The following is a 17,535-nucleotide window of genomic DNA, read 5'->3' as shown; positions in this document are numbered from 1 at the left end:
GCGTTAGCAGCTAACTGAAGAACCCCATTCATTTCAATGGGAAAAATGTCGACTTGTCCACACTCCAGTCCAGTTGGTGGCGGTAATGCACCTACAAGTTGGTTTGCCAACTGCCAATAAACACGAAAGAAGAAGAAGAAGAAAACGAAAGAAGAAGAAGAAAACAAGAGGTGAGTGGATTTACACCTCTTAGTTTACAGTTAATCACGAATCAGAAGTGATCTTATTTAACACAACAGCTGTAATCTTGGTAGAAAAAAAACTCACAAAAAAACATTTAAAATGTGCGACAAAGATAGTCTCAAACTATCTTTAAATAAAGGCTAACAACTACAGGCTAACACCTGCAGTTATTATTCCAGTTCGGCTCTGGGGAGTAACAGTTGATTTGTAATACTCAGATGACTTTATGTTAGTTATTTATTACACCAGTTGTCTTTAAGACGGTTTGAGTTGTTGTGTTGGTGCTCTTTACCATAGATATGGTTTTAAAGGTATGCTAACTAGCTTATTAGCATCGCTATTCACCGCGACGTAGCATTTTTCCCATTGAAATGAATGGGGTTCTTCAGTTAGCTGCTAACGCTAAGCTAAGCGACGGTTTAGCTCATTAGATAAATAGATATACTTTATTTAAATAATGATTTATCTTAAACTGGGAAATGATTGTGTCCCAGCAGAAGTGTTTTCAGGCATTACACGAGTTAAACATATTTAAAAGATGCAATAAGATAATAAAAATGAAGCATTGGCAGCAAGTATACACACGGGACACATATCACTAGAGTATCTAAAGAATACACAATATACAGAAAATACTGTATACACGGAGTACATTAAACAGTCTCACTAGCTAATGTTTGCTTTCTGTGTTAACTTAGTGATAGTTTCACACGGATAGCGTTATAACCGTGGTTCAAACATCCATTAATGTCACTTTCTATGTGAATAAAGTCATTTTAATGAAATAAAAGTGAACTAACTGTGAGCTGTAAGTTAGAATCTAAGTTGCTACACAGATTATGATGAATTATATCTAAATACTTGTATTATATTAATAATAATTTACACAGAAAACCAAGTTGTTATCGTAATGGTTAAAGTCATGTGCATGTAAAGTTAATAACTATCTGACCTTTCTATCATGTTCTCCTCTGCTTAGCATCACATGGACCAAATGGATCCATTTGGACCATGTTTACATCACAGCAGCATAGATGAGACAAGGCACTCCACGTGGTGTGATAAAACACTACATAGAAGCATCTAGAAATAGAACATATCATTGAATAAACTCTTTGAATTCCTCCTCTTCACTGCTGACAGTTTATGATGAATTATATCTAAATATTTGTATTATATTAATAATGAAGCAGCTCTGTGGTCTTCATCAGGACAGCTGATGAGCAGCATGGAGGAGAAGAAGGAGGCCCCTGGAGCTCAGGTCAGTGTGCACTTCATCACAATATATTCCTAACTCCAGCGTTTCCGCCAGGCGGGCGTCTTGCCTTCATTTGACGCCCTTATTCAGCTCGGAACGCCCTATACAGACATAAATAAACCAGCAACTGTATTCGCCATGACACGGACAGTCTGTGGTTTGTACTTGTTTAACTTCTGTCTAGTTTCTGAACAGATATGAGGAGCTGTGAGCTCTGAGGGCTAACAGCTAACGGCTGATGTTGGTTTTGTGGTTCACATTGTCACTACCCGATCTGCAGCCCTGCCCTATCTGCAGTGCGCATGTGCGAGAAGGTCCGCCATATTTGACAACTCCATACGGCAACTCTAATGGGACATTTGACGTCTAGACGGCTGCCCGATTTGCATCGTGCATGCGCGAGTCATAAACGTCTCAAATATCTTTAATAAAATATTTTGTGATTTGAAATAAAATGAAGGACATTCACAGTTAATGTAATTAGATATAAATTATGAATGCCATACATATTGCATACATTTAGTCAATATTTCTTCAGCATGTATGATGGCTGTCCAACAGAAGTTACATCCATTTCTCACTTATTCTGACAATGCACTTAACCCAATAAAATGACCCAACAAAAGGAGTTGTTCAATAATAGTGAAGTCACGTTGTAATAACAATAACTCGTCTCTCTCGTTCAGATTAATATTGTGGGGTTTTTTGAGTGTTCTTTTTCTGCTTTGCCAAACGCCACTGTGTCAAATGTCCCATTATAGTTGCCGTATGTCAAATATGGCGGACCATCTCGCACATGCGCACTGCAGATGGGGCAGGGCTGCAGATCGGGTAGTGACACACATTGAAGATGACGTCACGGCTCCACCTACACTGCGTTACTATAGTTCAGTGGTTCTCAAACTTTTTCTGGCATTGCCCACTTTGAACAGGTGGGCCTTTTCAAGCCCCACCTGCCGCTCCAATAAAATGGTAGGCCAAGCTTAAAATGGTCAAATGTATCGTCCTATAGCAGGTCACCAACCTTTTTTAGGGTGAGGGCTACTTTCAAAACATAAAACAAGTCGGGGGCTACTTTTACTCCTCTTTTTCAGTTTTTTTGCAGTGTATATATTTAGCACATTTTAACATTATTATATGCTTCCCTTTAACCTTTGTGTGCTGTTTGGGTCTGTGGGACCCGTTTGCAGTGAAAAGAAAATGTATGATGTTTTTTTTAAATGTTGAAGTTAAAAGCATCATCTGGTGCACTTTGAGCACAACAAGAATTTGTGGATACATCTCTCAACACTCTATGCTGTATACTGTTCAATAATCCAAACATCTTTAGAATATGATCACAACCAATAACCAATCATTTAAACTTGTTCATTCTTATCTTATGTTACCTAGTTAGCATTCTTTCTTTTTATTTATACATATTTTACTAATCACTCCCCTTGTAAACTGTTTACTGTCCTATAGTACACATTGGAATGATTTCTTACTTTATTTTGTACAACTAGGCTATATTAAATAGATAAAGGTGTGTTTTCTCTCTCTCCCTCTGTCTCGCTCGCTCACAGAGGCTGTGTGCTCCTCCGTGGCGATGATGGCTTGTGTTAAAAGATAATAATAAACATAGGCCTATTTGTAAAATGGGGGGACACAAACAGGGATTTCGAAAAGTGTCACGGTTAAACTCCTTATGAAGTGGTGAGGTGCCGCTCCACATTTATTTTCCTCCCGACTGCAACGCGGTTGTGTCTGTGTGTGTGTGAGAGCGTTTCACATGTGTGTATGAGAGATTTATACATATGTCTGCAAATGACTTTGGTTTCAGTTGTGTGTGTGTGAGCAGGCTCGGATTGGCCATCGGAAGATTCGGGACTTTTCCCGTTGGGCCGCTGGCTCTGGCATAGGTGGGCCGTGGACTTTCACAGCGCCGCTGTGCCGGTACCGCATCCGCCGCCGCAAACACCCGCCGTTGCGAGGCTTTGGCGGCTCCGGCAGGTCCGGTGCAGCGGTGCTGTGAAATTCCACCGCCGTTGCGAGTCTCCGGCTGTAATAATCCACTACCGCCCGCGAGGACCCAGGTTCGATTCCGGCCTGGGGTCCAAAACATTTATTTAAAAAAAAAAAAAAAAAAAAAATCTCCTGTCCGTTCGCGACCCACACACAGAAGGCAGATCATTTATACAGGATTGGGCCCCATACAGAGCCCTGCGGTACTCCAGTTGACAAACACTAGACTTATGGTTCTCAATTTGAACACATTGGGAGCGGGATGAAAGATACAAATTAAAGAGGTTGGTGAATTCTATAGAAACATGTAAGTTGAGTATTTTTTGCAATAAGATGTTGTGAATAACAGTGTCAAAAGCTTTCCGTAAGTCAAGGAACACGGCCCCCACAACCCCACCCCTGTCCATTGATGCCTTATCTTTCTCCACGAAGAAGCATGTCGCTGTTTCTGTTGAGTGATTAGCCCTGAATCCAAATTGCATTGGATGCAGTGGAAAGGAGCTGTTGTTGAGATGATTGATGATTTGTTTGGCAATCAATTTCTCAAATACCTTGGATACTATGGGTAAGATACTGATGGGCCTATAGTTGGATGTCATGAGAGGATCCCCACCATAGTTATCAAGAACACAAAACAGTTCTTTAGCCCACCTATCACATCTCTGCGCCCCACACTTTGTGAAACGCTGCTATAGTTACTGCTAGGGTTGCAAAGGGGTGGACATTTCCATGGGAAGTTAAGCTGGGGAATTTTGGAAATATTCGATGCAAAATTAAACAGAAAAACATGACATTTCAACAGATTTTTTTTTTTACATTTTTTTTTAAAAAGTAGAATGGAACAAGTTTTAATTATTTGATCGAACAATTATTTGTTTCATTGAAGACCGAAAACAGGAATTTTGAGTTAAATGTTACTCATCCCCCCAACCCCACTCATTAAAAAATGAACAAAAATGCACCCCAATCCAAAGATCCCCACAAAGTCCCATTCAAAATGTTAAATGAAAAGAGCTCTTCTCCCTCCACAAAGTCCCATTAAACATGCAAATCTTCCTTCAAGCGATCCTCTGCATTTTGGCTAAACCCTTTCAGTCAACGGGCTCTTCCTGGGCCTCATCAACATCACACTCTTCCTCTGCAGTGTCACTGTCCAGCCTTGTTGAGGATGGCTCTGTCTCCGGCTCAAAGAGCCTTAGGTTTGTCGAATGCCAACCAGTTTTTCCACTCTCACATTTGTGAGCCTGTTGCGAACCTTCGTGTGGTCCCAATAGCCATGCAGTAAGCCAGGGGTGGGGAACCTCCGGCCCCCGGGCCGTATACGGCCCGCGAGACAATTTGGTACGTCCCTCGAGGTAATTTATAAACACTAGCAAAAAAGAAAAAAATTAGAGAAATCTAGACCGCAAAAAAATTAAAGAAGCGAGTGCCTGTTTTTCCTAGCCACGGTCAGGGTCCTTGAACACAACACGAGCCTAACGTGTCATCACTTGGTATATGTCTCGTCTGACAGGGGTGCAGTTCTGACTGACGGCCCGTCCACACTACAGCTTCGTCAGCTTCAAAAACGGTTTCCAACGCGTCTGCCCATTCACTTTGAATGGGGGTGACGTCACTTTTCGCCGAACTGCATTGTGGGAAGCAGAGCGGAGCTTTCCTGGCGTTTCAGGCTGCAAGAGTTGAGCAATGTTCAACTTTTGAAGCTTCTGAAGCTTTCGGTAGAAGCGTCAGCCAATCAATTCATATGCCAGTACAAGCTCTAGCCAGTGCTTGTTTATACAGTGATTCCAGTGGCCTTAGAGCTGCAGAGTGAGCATCAGACCAGCTGATCAGACAGTAGCTGATGTGGGAGAGGACCATGGAGTGAAGGTATCGCTTAGCTGCTGCAGATGATAGGAAGTTTCTAATGTATCTGTAATTTGACAGATTGCACTTTACTTTATTGCAGACCTTTTTGATATGGGTTTTGAAATTGAGGTTTGTGTCAATATGTACTCCTCAGTACTTGTACTTGAAACAACTGTCATCAGCATACATTAATACATCACATTCTCCACACACAGAAGGCAGATCATTTATACTGGATTGGGCCCCATACAGAGCCCTGCGGTACTCCAGTTGACAAACACTAGACTTATGGTTCTCAATTTGAACACATTGGGAGCGGGATGAAAGATACGAATTAAAGAGGTTCGTGAATTCTATAGAAACATGTAAGTTGAGTATTTTTTGCAATAAGATGTTGTGAATAACAGTGTCAAAAGCTTTCCGTAAGTCAAGGAACACGGCCCCCACAACCCCACCCCTGTCCATTGATGCCTTATCTTTCTCCACGAAGAAGCATGTCGCTGTTTCTGTTGAGTGATTAGCCCTGAATCCAAATTGCATTGGATGCAGTGGAAAGGAGCTGTTGTTGAGATGATTGATGATTTGTTTGGCAATCAATTTCTCAAATACCTTGGATACTATGGGTAAGATACTGATGGGCCTATAGTTGGATGTCATGAGAGGGTCCCCACCATAGTTATCAAGAACACAAAACAGTTCTTTAGCCCCTCTGTCCTGGGGGTTGTCAACATGGATGTTAAAATCACCAACAATGACTAGACGGTCAAAGTCAAAACACACTATAGACAGCAGTTCAGTAAAGTCATCAAAAGAAGCTAAAAGAAGCTGAGAGCACAGCTGAACTCCCGCAGCCCTGGGGCCCCTACATTGGTTGTGATGGCAGATGACCGGGTTTGGTCAAGTTGCTCTCTACTGGTGAGGAAAGCGGCATACCAGTAAATCAGGTATGGATTTACTTCCATTTTGGCCATTCTTGACACCAAGATGTCTGCTTGTATTGTGTTGCTGCTGAGAAGTCTAGGAAGAGGGCTCTTGCATAGGTGTGGCGTTTATCTAAATGTTTAGTGATGATGTGAACCAGAGCAGCAGCAGTACCACCCCCTTGCTTATAGGCACATTGGTATGGATCAAGTATGTCTTGTCCGTCACAATAGGTTTAGCTGAAGAGGTCATTCCTGTCACGGTTCTCATGGTGTCCCACACTTTTTTGGGGTCTTTGGCTTTAAAAGCATTTCCCAAAAGCTCTCTGTGTGTTTTGATTCCCTCAATTTGACTTTCAGTTCTTTCTCTGTCTGTTCAAGTGCTCCGTAGTCTTTGTTTCATGTCCTTAGTCACATATGATGTATTACTTTCTTTTCTGGTTCCCTTGAGTTTGGTCTTATCCAGTGGTATCATATTCACAACATTATGATCAGAGGTCAGTATTGGTGTCTGTATTTAGACACATAGGCTCCTTTATCATTAACAAAGCATTTGTTACAGAGTGCATCGGGGTGGCTGAGTTGCAGCTCGTGAACACAGTGTCCTCTGCCGCTGGGAGGCACGTAAACAACAAACTGTAAAATACACCCGAATTCTCGAGGCAGAGAAAAGGGTCTTAACGTCATGCCGAGAATTTCTACGTTGGGATTGCAGGTTTTACATTTTACCGAGTATGATCGGCACCACAGATCATTAATATACACACAAATACCGCCTCCTCTGGTTTTCCCCGAGTTCGCATCCCTGTCTGCTCGAACAAGGGCGAGTCCGGGTCCTTCAAAGAGAGATTCAGGCATCGTAGATTGGAGCCAACTTTCCGCGAAACATAATCAAGAGGCCTCGAGAAATTCATGACAGTACCTTATGTGTGTCCTTAGTGTGTCCACGTTGTTGCTCAATGAGCGCAGGTTTGTGAGAATGATGGATGGAAGTGGTGGCCGGCTGAATCTGCGCCGTATTCTGAACGCCTCCCCTCCTTCCTCGTCTCTTTTTCCTGGTGTTTCTAAGCGGCTCCCGAGGGATTTCATCCAATAACGAAGAGCACAGATGGCTTGGTGTATTCGTAGGAGGCCGATCGCATTGTAGCTCTAGCATAGCCTCGCGGCTGTAGCAGCGCAGAGGCCGGGGCTCCTCGCCATACCTGTTCGTGCTGTCACTCAGGTGTGTCTTGGAAAGTTGAATGGCCAGACATGGTCTTCAGAAGGCCAATGTAATCCACAGGACCAAAAGCATGGTCTCTCAAAATGACGTTTCATACAGACACAACAAAGTTTAGACAAAAAAACAAAACGCTAGAGGAACGGAGCATACTGAGACTCTCAGTGACAGGATGCCGTCTCCCTCGGTCTCCTGTATACCAGAGGTGGGAGTAAGTCATACATGTGCAAGTCTCAAGTTACTGGGGTGAGAGTCAAGCAAGACAAGTCCTACGAAATCCTGATGAATAACCTGTGTGTGTGTGTGTGTGTGTGTGTGTGTGTGTGTGTGTGTGTGTGTGTGTGTGTGTGTGTGTGTGTGTGTGTGTGTGTGTGTGTGTGTGTGTGTGTGTGTGTGTGTGTGTGTGTGTGTGTGTGTGTGTGTGTGTGTGTGTGTGTGTGTGTGTGTGTGTGTGTGTGTGTGTGTGTGTGTGTGTGTGTGTGTGTGTGTGTGTGTGTGGCCTGCGGTCGCTCGTTAGCTGTTCTAATGAAGGTAAACACAGTGAAGGCACAGCTCTTTGCAGCTGCTGCTGCTCTTCTCAGATTCTGCTGAGTTGCACATTACTGCCTCCTGGTGCTGCTATTATATATATTGATTTGTTGTTCAGGAACTTGTGTGCTCTCAGATTGCCCAGATCAGAACCCTCAAAGCGATCAGCTTTGGATGTATATACAGTTATGGTGAGGTCTCGTGCCTGATTGAGGAGGTCATCTGTTATGGCATCGGTGGGGTTCTCACCAAACTCTTCAAGTGCAGGTATGTCCAGACTCATGCTGCTCTTGCACCATGCCCTCTTGCCAGTGAAATATGGATAACTAGGTATCTCTACCACTCAGACTGTGGATGAAGGGCATAGCCCAACACTGTGAAGATCCCAGTGCCACAACCATTTCATGTATGGGCAGGTATATACATTCTGGTCTGTTCTCACCCACAGCTCTGTTAGATCACTGAGGTGCGTAGCACCATAGTACACCCATGTGGTAATGATGGTGGTGTCATTGGCATACGGCAACTCTGTCAACTCCCTCATTCTGGACACTGTAGAGAGTGTGGAGGAAGATCCTAGTGTCAGCCTCATGCTGTGTTGATTCAAGAGCAGGAACATCTATAACAGACCATGCCGTGAGCACCACACTCTTCGTCTCTTCTTTGAATCCACCAGCCAGGTAGAGATGAGTGGGGCCAAGACCAGGTTCCAGTTGTTCATCCGCACACCACTTCTCACAAAGGAAGCTCAGCAGGTTTGCTTTGTTAGCAGACACTGCAAAAACCTCCTTTGGATCCAGAGCTGTGTACTGCTCACTGACTTGATACACTTTCGCTGGTTTGGATCTGGCATATCTCTGGTTTGGATCTGGCATATCTCTGGTTTGGATCTGGCATTTCTCTGGTTTGGATCTGGCATATCTCTGGTTTGGATCTGGCATATCTCTGGTTTGGATCTGGCATATCTCTGGTTTGGATCTGGCATATCTCTGGTTTGGATCTGGCATATCTCTGGTTTGGATCTGGCATATCTCTGGTTTGGATCTGGCATTTCTCTGGTTTGGATCTGGCATATCTCTGGTTTGGATCTGGCATATCTCTGTTTTGGATCTGGCATATCTCTGGTTTGGATCTGGCATATCTCTGTTTTGGATCTGGCATATCTCTGGTTTGGATCTGGCATATCTCTGTTTTGGATCTGGCATATCTCTGGTTTGGATCTGGCATATCTCTGTTCCTGCTCAGCTGGCTTGAGGCTGGTTGTACTGTATCTGTCACAACAGAAGTGTATGATATCAGTGTCAGGAGGCACATCATTCAGCAGCAGGTGCCTGTATCGCTCAGTGATCACTCCAAATCCTTCTCCTCTGTGGAAAGACCAGTGTCGTATGGCCTTAGTCCCTGTACTCATGCTGCCATCTTCCTGGAAGAGGGATGGGGGAACAATGTTGAGTTCTCCACCACTGGCAATGATCTGGGTCATGCGCAGAAGAGCAGTGACTTCATTGCTCTTGCAAGGTGAAGAGGTTTTCCCAGATTTCTTTGGTTTCATCCTGTTGTGTATGGAAGGTGTTTAGCTTTACAACACTCTCTTCTTCTGGTTACTGGACAGTCACTCTGACAATGCCTTCAAACCATCTGCTTTCACACTCAGGTTGTCCTTGACTGTGGCATCTGCACACTCACCGGGAGATATATTGATCAGGGATGGTGTGGCTGTCGTGAATGGGTTGGTCTCTACTGCTGACATGACCTTGACTACCATCTCTGCATCCCTGTTGACACGACTCCAACCAGATTCATGGTGGGGGCTGGAGGAATGGAGGTGCAGCGTAGACTTGAGCTCTGCAGAGATAGCTGCAGTGAGTGGTTTTGTGTAGACCCACTTCATCCTGGCAGCACGATTGAGTGTCATGTCACCCAGACCACTTGCCTCCTTGGTATCTGCATTATATGTCTGCTCCAGAAGCATGTCAGGAGAAACATTGTGGTTGCCATCTGCTCTCCTTCCAACAAATGCACCTGCCATCAGTGCTTCATGTGCCTCAGGGGCTGTCTCTGGCAGTTTCTTCATCTCAGACAAATACAGACGCAAAGACTGCTGCCCATATTTGTAGTGTCCTGCTGCAGTGAGGTAAGGTAGCATCCGTGCTGATTCACAGAGATCTCCTGCCCAGTTACCTTCCCGCTGGTAGTAGATGAACCTGTGGAGAATGTCTGACATCTCCAGAAAGATTGACCAGAAAACTGCAGAGATTCCTGGAAAAGTAACATCTGTTCTTGTAGGATTGATATCTGTGGACGTGACATCTGGATGATCTCTAACTTCTCAGTAGCAGTGGTGTCTTTCTCAAACAACATCTTCACAACATGTTCTACTTGTGACTGCCAGTGTTGTGTTTCTCTGTCTGCTGCACATGCCTCAAATGCTTGCCAGTACAAGCGCCACATGGCATCACTGAGGATCCTGAGAGCATGCATGGTTTGGTAGTGCTCAGCCTTCTCACCAAACATCTTCTTGGCAGTCCCTTCCTGAAACAGACCAGCTGCAACAATAATACCCTCATCACACCGTCATCCCTGATGATCTTGCAAACAGCCTTCATGTAGTTATGAGCTTGGTGAAATCCCCCCAGCAGCAGGACTACATTGCAGAACTCATCTCTGTGCTTGTCTTTGATGGCAACTGCGAGTTCATATGTAGCCTGATCTCCAAAGATAATGGTATACTTGTCTCCCAGTGCATGCGATGTCTTGATCAGCCATTTAATTTCTTCTTTCAGGACAGCAGGATCAGTTAGAGATGCTGGGATGAGAGGAAGATAGCCAATGATACTGGCCGGTCTGTGTGGGTGGAGGTCTGCACAGAAGGCAGAAAAGCCAGGCAGTCCTGCTTCTGCATCTGGAGGAGCATCCAGCAATTATGAAGTTGTAGCCATTCTTGCTAGATGCCACGTAAGTAACAGGTCTTCAGCTGTGCCTAAATGCCTAAACAGAATAAGATCTGGGGTTGGACGTGCAAAAGCCACTCTCGCCAAATGGGGATACCTAAATGACGGGGACGTTGTGTGTGACTGCGGCATTGAACCACAAACCATGCAACATCTCCTGATATGCCCCCTGCACAACATCGGACTTGGCAGAGTTTAATGAGAAGGGACAGCAATGTGTTCAGCTGTGGCTGAACCACATCTAACCAAGCCCTGTAACTGACTGCCTTGTGGACAGGATAAGAAGAAGCTGTGCCATCTGAGGAAGTATCCAGACTCTCTAGCTTCTCATTATGCGCAAGTGACCTGGACCTCTGCCTGTCTTTAGCGGAGACGTGATACATGGGAGCAGGTACTGAGAGTCTTCTTTCTGTCCGAGGTAGAAGTGGGGAGTCTGGCACCCTCCTGGACACGCACAATCTTTTGGTTTTCAATTATGATTGCAGTGGTGGCATTCAAGCTCCCACCCTCCAGTGTCTTCTTCTTCCAGTCCAGATTGTCCATGGCAAACACATGGGGGATCTCGCTGTTTTTCATCATGGTCTCTGGGATGTAAACACCATCAGTTTCAACCTGCTGCATGACCTTCTCACTTTGTGCTGTCAGCTGACGCTGCATACGTTCATAACTGATCCCAAGCCCCAATCGGTTGTTCATCATAATGAGTGATGTACTACGTGTCTGGTTGAATAAGTGGTAGGTAGTGACTATGCCCAAAGGTGTTGATACGCCAGATGCTAAGGTAACGCTAATGTAGCGTTAGCATGTTTGTGTAAGGTGTTGATTTAGACACTTGGTGTTGGAATTGTGTTCCGTTAGGTAAAATGGTTATTATCCTCTATTAGCTGAGTTTCTTCCCGTTAAGTGGGTATGCCACATTAATAGGTTGTTAAATATTAACAAGCCCTGGGATGGTGTTTCTTACAATATGCTGCGTCTGCCCCCGGTACCGGGGGCAATCGCGCTCAAGAGGTTTTAAAGTGTGAATGTCAAGGTGGCATGGTATTCATCTATACAGCACTGCACAAACAAAAAGATTACACACATGAAACACTTAATCAAATGATAATAAATATATATATTGATTAAATGAATAATACTGTAAAACTGATTTACAAATTATTAAAGAATTGTTGCTTACAGTAACAGTGTTGGCTAGCTAGCTAGCTTAAAATCCTCTCACTTGCTGGAAAATCTGTAAACATTGAATCAATTCAACTTAGCATCGGCAGCAAACCTTGTGTATATGAATGTAAACCTGATCAAAATAGGATACATTAATTTGCACAAATAATAAAAGGGTATTGATTTGACATTAAGTTGAACTTAATGTCAACTTCCAGATAAGTTTAACTCAGTTTGCCTTGTCTTATAAGTAGTGCATGACATTAAGGATTTTGGGAGATGGCCCTGTGGGCCATCTAAGCTATTTTACAGATGGCCCTGAGCCATCGGGCAGCCCTTAATGTCGAGCCCTGGCTTATAAAACACATAAAACCTTCAATTAAAGGGTTTTGCAAAGAAAGTGGCGGCCATTTTGAATGTTGCTGCCTTTAGCTTTCCAGTCTGTAAACTGAAAAATCTGTAAACATTGAATCAATTCAACTTAGCATCGGCAGCAAACCTTGTGTATATTAATGTAAACCCTTCAATATGTTATATAGAAATAATCTTTTAAGTATATTTACCCATTTTGTACACAGCAAACAATCCAGAGGACCACAAGTGCATTGCTTGAAATGGATTTCGTTTTGGAGAGACAAAAAAGGCACAGCGCCATCTAGTGGCCTTATTGAGAACAGGCTTAACCAAGGCATCACCTGAAAGCTTATTTTCTGCTCTTTCAATAGGTTGGCTCAGTTTGTCTTTACTATGAACTGTCACAGAGATATTCAATCAGAAAGAGAATGATGGCATCTGATCGAGCCAGAATATTTGACTTTTTTTCATATAGGGGTTGCATTGTTTGGACCCTCACTGTAGCTTTCCAGTAGCTAGTTGACCGGGTTGTCCACCCAGGTTGTGATCCTTGAAGGTCCTAGATATCATTTCTGGTGGACAACCTTTTACAACATTCCATGTCTGATTTCCTAAAAAGTGGGTTTTGCCCCCTGGGTATGCAGAGATTTCATGAAGTGAAGGAGGGTTTCTTCTATGAAGCAGCAGATACTGTGAGAGTCAGACATGAATACATAGGTCAAGGCAGACTGGTTCACAGACTCTCCTGTTTTGCCGATCCGGTGCTTGAACAAATAACTCTACACCCCTGGCCGAAATGTCCCTAAAATGAAGTCCGAGTTTGAAATATATCTCAAATAATGTATGTATTTCCCCACATAAACATAACAGTCTGCAATGAAACGGCCGTCTCCTGTGTGCTCCACTTCCTACTTTCTCCTGCGAACGAGATACTTTCTCTCTCTTTTTTTTCTTTCATTGCCCTCTAGGTGCTTCGTACAAAAACAATGCAAATATTCTATTTTAAAAAGTAAAGTCCTTTCGAGTCATCTGTCTCAAGCCTAAGTCTCAGGTCATGAATACCAAGTCAAAGTAAAGTCGAGTCTTTTATCAATGTTAGTCAAGCAAGTCTCAAGTAAAAAAATAGGCAAGTCAAGTCATGTGACTCGAGTCGAGTCATGTGACTCGAGTCCCCCACCTCTGGTATATACTTTGGTTAGAATATTGCTGTATTACTGTATCAAATATAATAAAGACAAACAGTTGATAAGTAGTATTTTGTTAACTCAAGGTTTATATTAAGTGAGTTTTTATTGTGTTAACTTGTGTATTTATGCTTTTTAGATTGACTTTCTCTCTTTCTCTGTCCGTCTGTTCTAGAAACCGAAAGGAAGAGAGAGACGTCACAGCTGTCAGCAATGTGACAAATCCTTTACATCATCTGGACATTTAAAGCGCCACCTGCGTATTCACACAGGAGAAAAACCTTACTGGTGTGTAGAGTGTGGGACAACTTTCACTACATCAAGGCATCTCAAATCACATCACCGTATTCACACTGGAGAAAAACCTTACAGCTGTGAAGAGTGTGGGACAACTTTCACTAGATCAGATGCTCTCAAAACACATCAACGTATTCACACTGGAGGGAAAAAAACTTACAGCTGTGAAGAGTAGTGTGGGAACAAACTTTCACTACATCAAGGTGCTCTCAAAAGACATCCAACGTATCATAACTGGAGAAAACCTACAGCTTGTGAAGAGTGTGGTGAAAACGTTCACTCAATCAGTGCTTCTAGAACTCAACATCACCGTATTCACACTGGAGGAAAAACCTTACTGGTGTGAAGAGTGTGGGGAAAAACTTCACTTCACCAGGAGTAATCTCCAGATCACATCTTCGTGTTCACTCAGGAGAAAAACCATAGTGGGTTCAGAAGTGTAGGAAGCAGCACTTAAGCATATTTAGTTTTTTTCACAGTTTACAATAATCAATTCCATCTATTGGCCTTGTGTTGGGGTAATCCTTTTTCCATTACAGATCCCATCCCAACAGCGCCATCTGTTGACGTAACGTCAGAATTGACAGGCATAATGTTCACTGTTCCTTTGAGTTTCGTTTTCTGTCCGTCTGCGCGCTGTTTTATTGCTTTACATACCAAGGTTTAAGTACACTGTCAATAGTTGTAGTATGAGCATCGTCTGGAGTGGCCGTCTGGTAGAATCTGTATGCTCTTCCTCCTGTGTCCACTTCCTCTCCTGTCACCTATGGCCTCTTTTATACACCCCACCACCAAGTGTTCAAAATAACATTCAGGGTGTCCGCGGGGTCTTAAAAAGTATTAAAAGTTGATAAATGAGGGATCCCTCCTCTGTTGCTCTCCCTGAGGTTATTTTTTTTCCTCGGCCGCCCCGTAGTTTCAGAGCGCATTGAGTTTAAAATACCATCTACAAGCTGATGCTGACAGCCCCGCTCCTGCTGCCCGCTTGCAACAGACCACACTTCCACGCTCACCGGCAGGCACCGACTGGCCATCGGGAGGACCGTGTGTGTGTGTGTGTGTGTGTGTGTGTGTGTGTGTGTGTGTGTGTGTGTGTGTGTGTGTGTGTGTGTGTTGTGTGTGTGTGTGTGTGTGTGTGTGTGTGTGTGTGTGTGGTGTGTGTGTGTGTGTGTGTGTGTGTGTGTGTGTGTGTGTGTGTGTGTGTGTGTGTGTGTGTGTGTGTGTGTGTGTGTGTGTGGAGAGAGAGAGGTTAGCATCTGGTGCTAGCTAGCTGCGCTAACAGATATAAGGAACTGTTTAAATGAAACAGAGGAGCGACATTTCGCCACAACTGCGCCGAGCACTTGACTTTATGCAGGAAGCAGACAGTGGGACATTGTACGAGAAGTCAGCACACTCAGCACGGATAGTGCGCACAACATGATTGCAGCTCCCGTTCGAGCATATGCCTTGAGTTGCACATAGCTCCAACAATCCATCACACACACGAGACCCTTTAGATTTAGCCGTGTTCGTGGTTATTGTGCCTTTTAGGGAATATTGTTACAAATACCAGACAATTAAAATGTTGTGCTGTGCGCTTGAATGTACTAACAGAACTTCCAAGAAGACTAACATGATAATATTATACATGTTAACCCCGTTCGCAGGTGTTTGTGTGCTTGGTAGCTTAGCTTGTTACTTGTTAACCAGCTAAGGACGTAACTCTTTATGCATACAGAGGTTGTTGTGTTTAATATTCATGAGAATATGTGTCATTGTTTAAATGATAATAAACATTAGCATAAAGCATATTTGTCCACTCATATGTTGATAAGAGTATTAAAAACCTGAAAAATATTCCTCTAAGGAACATTTGGAACAGATCAAAAATGTGCGATTAAATATTTTAATCGACTGACAACCCTAATAGATATACATTTTAGTTTATGATTCAGCCTTGGGTAAGACTTTTATAGTCTATGGCTATGACGCCCATAATGCTAAACGGGAGCAAATGTTAATAGGGAACCCAATTATCCCAGTGGTGGCCGCCGGAGCTAACGGAGCCGCAGGGGGCTAGCTCCAGCCGGCGTCCCGGAGCTAGCCCACTGCGGCTCCGTTAGCTCCGGGCGGTGTAGTCCGTCTTTTCTCAACGTGTGAATGACAAGCATTAAGAATAACAAAATATAGCTAATTCTCTTGCAGATTGTCTCATTTGATTATATAGGGGAACTACACTGTTAGCAGTAACTTGGTTCGCATGTATTTCATGTTAGCTTAGCTTCTTAGCCTGAGCTAGCTCTGTTTACTTCCAGTTCGGAGGCAGCAGGTCGCGCCTCGGCTCCGCCTCTTTGCCCTTATAGAGAGGCGAAGTCACGCCCATCTACTTCCGGCCCATGGGACCCCGGAAGCGAAACATTTACATTGAATTCAATGGAGAGAGAAAACGTATCTTTTGATCCCGTTTGAATTGTGCCATGAACTACACATATGATGTTTGTCAATCTTAAACAATAAGTTCCATGTCTAAAAAGTCACATTATGTCGTAAAACTGTTGAAATATAAGACTATGAAAAATACGCGACTACAAATCCCAAATCCCATTCTGGGTCGCGTAAGTGATGTCACAGGCGATAATGCTCCAGGTGGTTGCGACTCGTAATTAAAGCGAAGAAAATCTCATAACTGATTTATTCCCTCCAATAAATAAGAGATTGCTAAAAATAAATTCACTTTTACAAGATGCCTGTGTGCTTTGTACCAGGTTGTGATCATACCACTTGCTCGTTCTATCGATTCCCGTCTGATGAAAGTACCAGGAGTCGTTGGACCAAACCTATCAGGTAATACACATGTTGTGCATGGAACACAGTCAAGTTAGCTACCTAGCACGTTAGTTAGCATTACATTACTTAGCTTTGTCATTTTTAGTAGCCTGAAGTAAACCAACATGTTAAACAGTAAGAGTAGTCATGATGGTAAGTATTTCGTGAAACATTTGAAGAGTAGCCTATCGCCCCCCTCCACCGGGTGCTAAGGAAGCAGTCAGGGAGAGTCGAAGGCAGGCAGGCAGCTTTGCATGACATTCTTCTGGACGTGTTTCATCGTGATGACAGTGAGGGTCAATCTGTGTGTTGGAAAGACAGTAGTTGAGTGATTACTGAGAGAACATTATTAGAAGAGATAATTATTCAAAGTGTTGTTACTGACCTTTTTCTCTTTTATTTCCTTTCCCTCACCTGTAACTGCTGAGACGTTGAGGAACATGCACACTGACCTGCTCTGGCAACCTGACTTCCACTGCACGTAATAGTATTTGGTTATGGTATATTATGTATATACATCAAAGGCACAATGCACCCCCCAGAGACACACATGTATTGAGTGTGATATTGTGCATAGGTCAAGTGAAATCATCTTTACACACTAGAAAGCTGTAGGAGCGGCAACTTGTTTTGAAATTGAATTTTTAATATCCGATAATAAAGTTGATCTGTTTTCTTTATTCTTCTCTCTTCCCAGCTCCATCCATCACCGTGCTCTGTTCCTGCAGGTCCTGCTTGCTAACCAATGCTCATATGTTTTTACACAATTACAAATAAAGTCAATGTATTGTATGACATGAAGTTGTGCTTCATTCGG

General features: G+C 43.4%; 2 protein-coding genes across 2 annotated transcripts in view; one reads left to right on the top strand and one right to left on the bottom strand.

Annotated features, from left to right (window-relative positions):
• LOC117441960 (uncharacterized) overlaps positions 1–17,535 on the bottom strand; it is a 605,495-nt gene that overhangs the window by 259,228 nt on the left and 328,732 nt on the right.
• Positions 113–14,353, top strand: LOC139433351 (zinc finger protein 679-like). Its single transcript, XM_071202316.1, has 4 exons — positions 113–170; positions 1,395–1,444; positions 13,789–14,074; positions 14,127–14,353. Exons 2-4 carry the CDS (start codon positions 1,403–1,405, stop codon positions 14,351–14,353), a joined length of 555 nt encoding a protein of 184 aa, XP_071058417.1. The 5' UTR covers positions 113–170; positions 1,395–1,402.

This window comes from Pseudochaenichthys georgianus, unplaced genomic scaffold (genome assembly GCF_902827115.2).
Source record: "Pseudochaenichthys georgianus unplaced genomic scaffold, fPseGeo1.2 scaffold_223_arrow_ctg1, whole genome shotgun sequence".
NCBI classification, from domain to species: domain Eukaryota; kingdom Metazoa; phylum Chordata; class Actinopteri; order Perciformes; family Channichthyidae; genus Pseudochaenichthys; species Pseudochaenichthys georgianus.
Note: the sequence above shows the minus strand (reverse complement) of the source record. Positions and strands in the feature narration are given on the sequence as shown.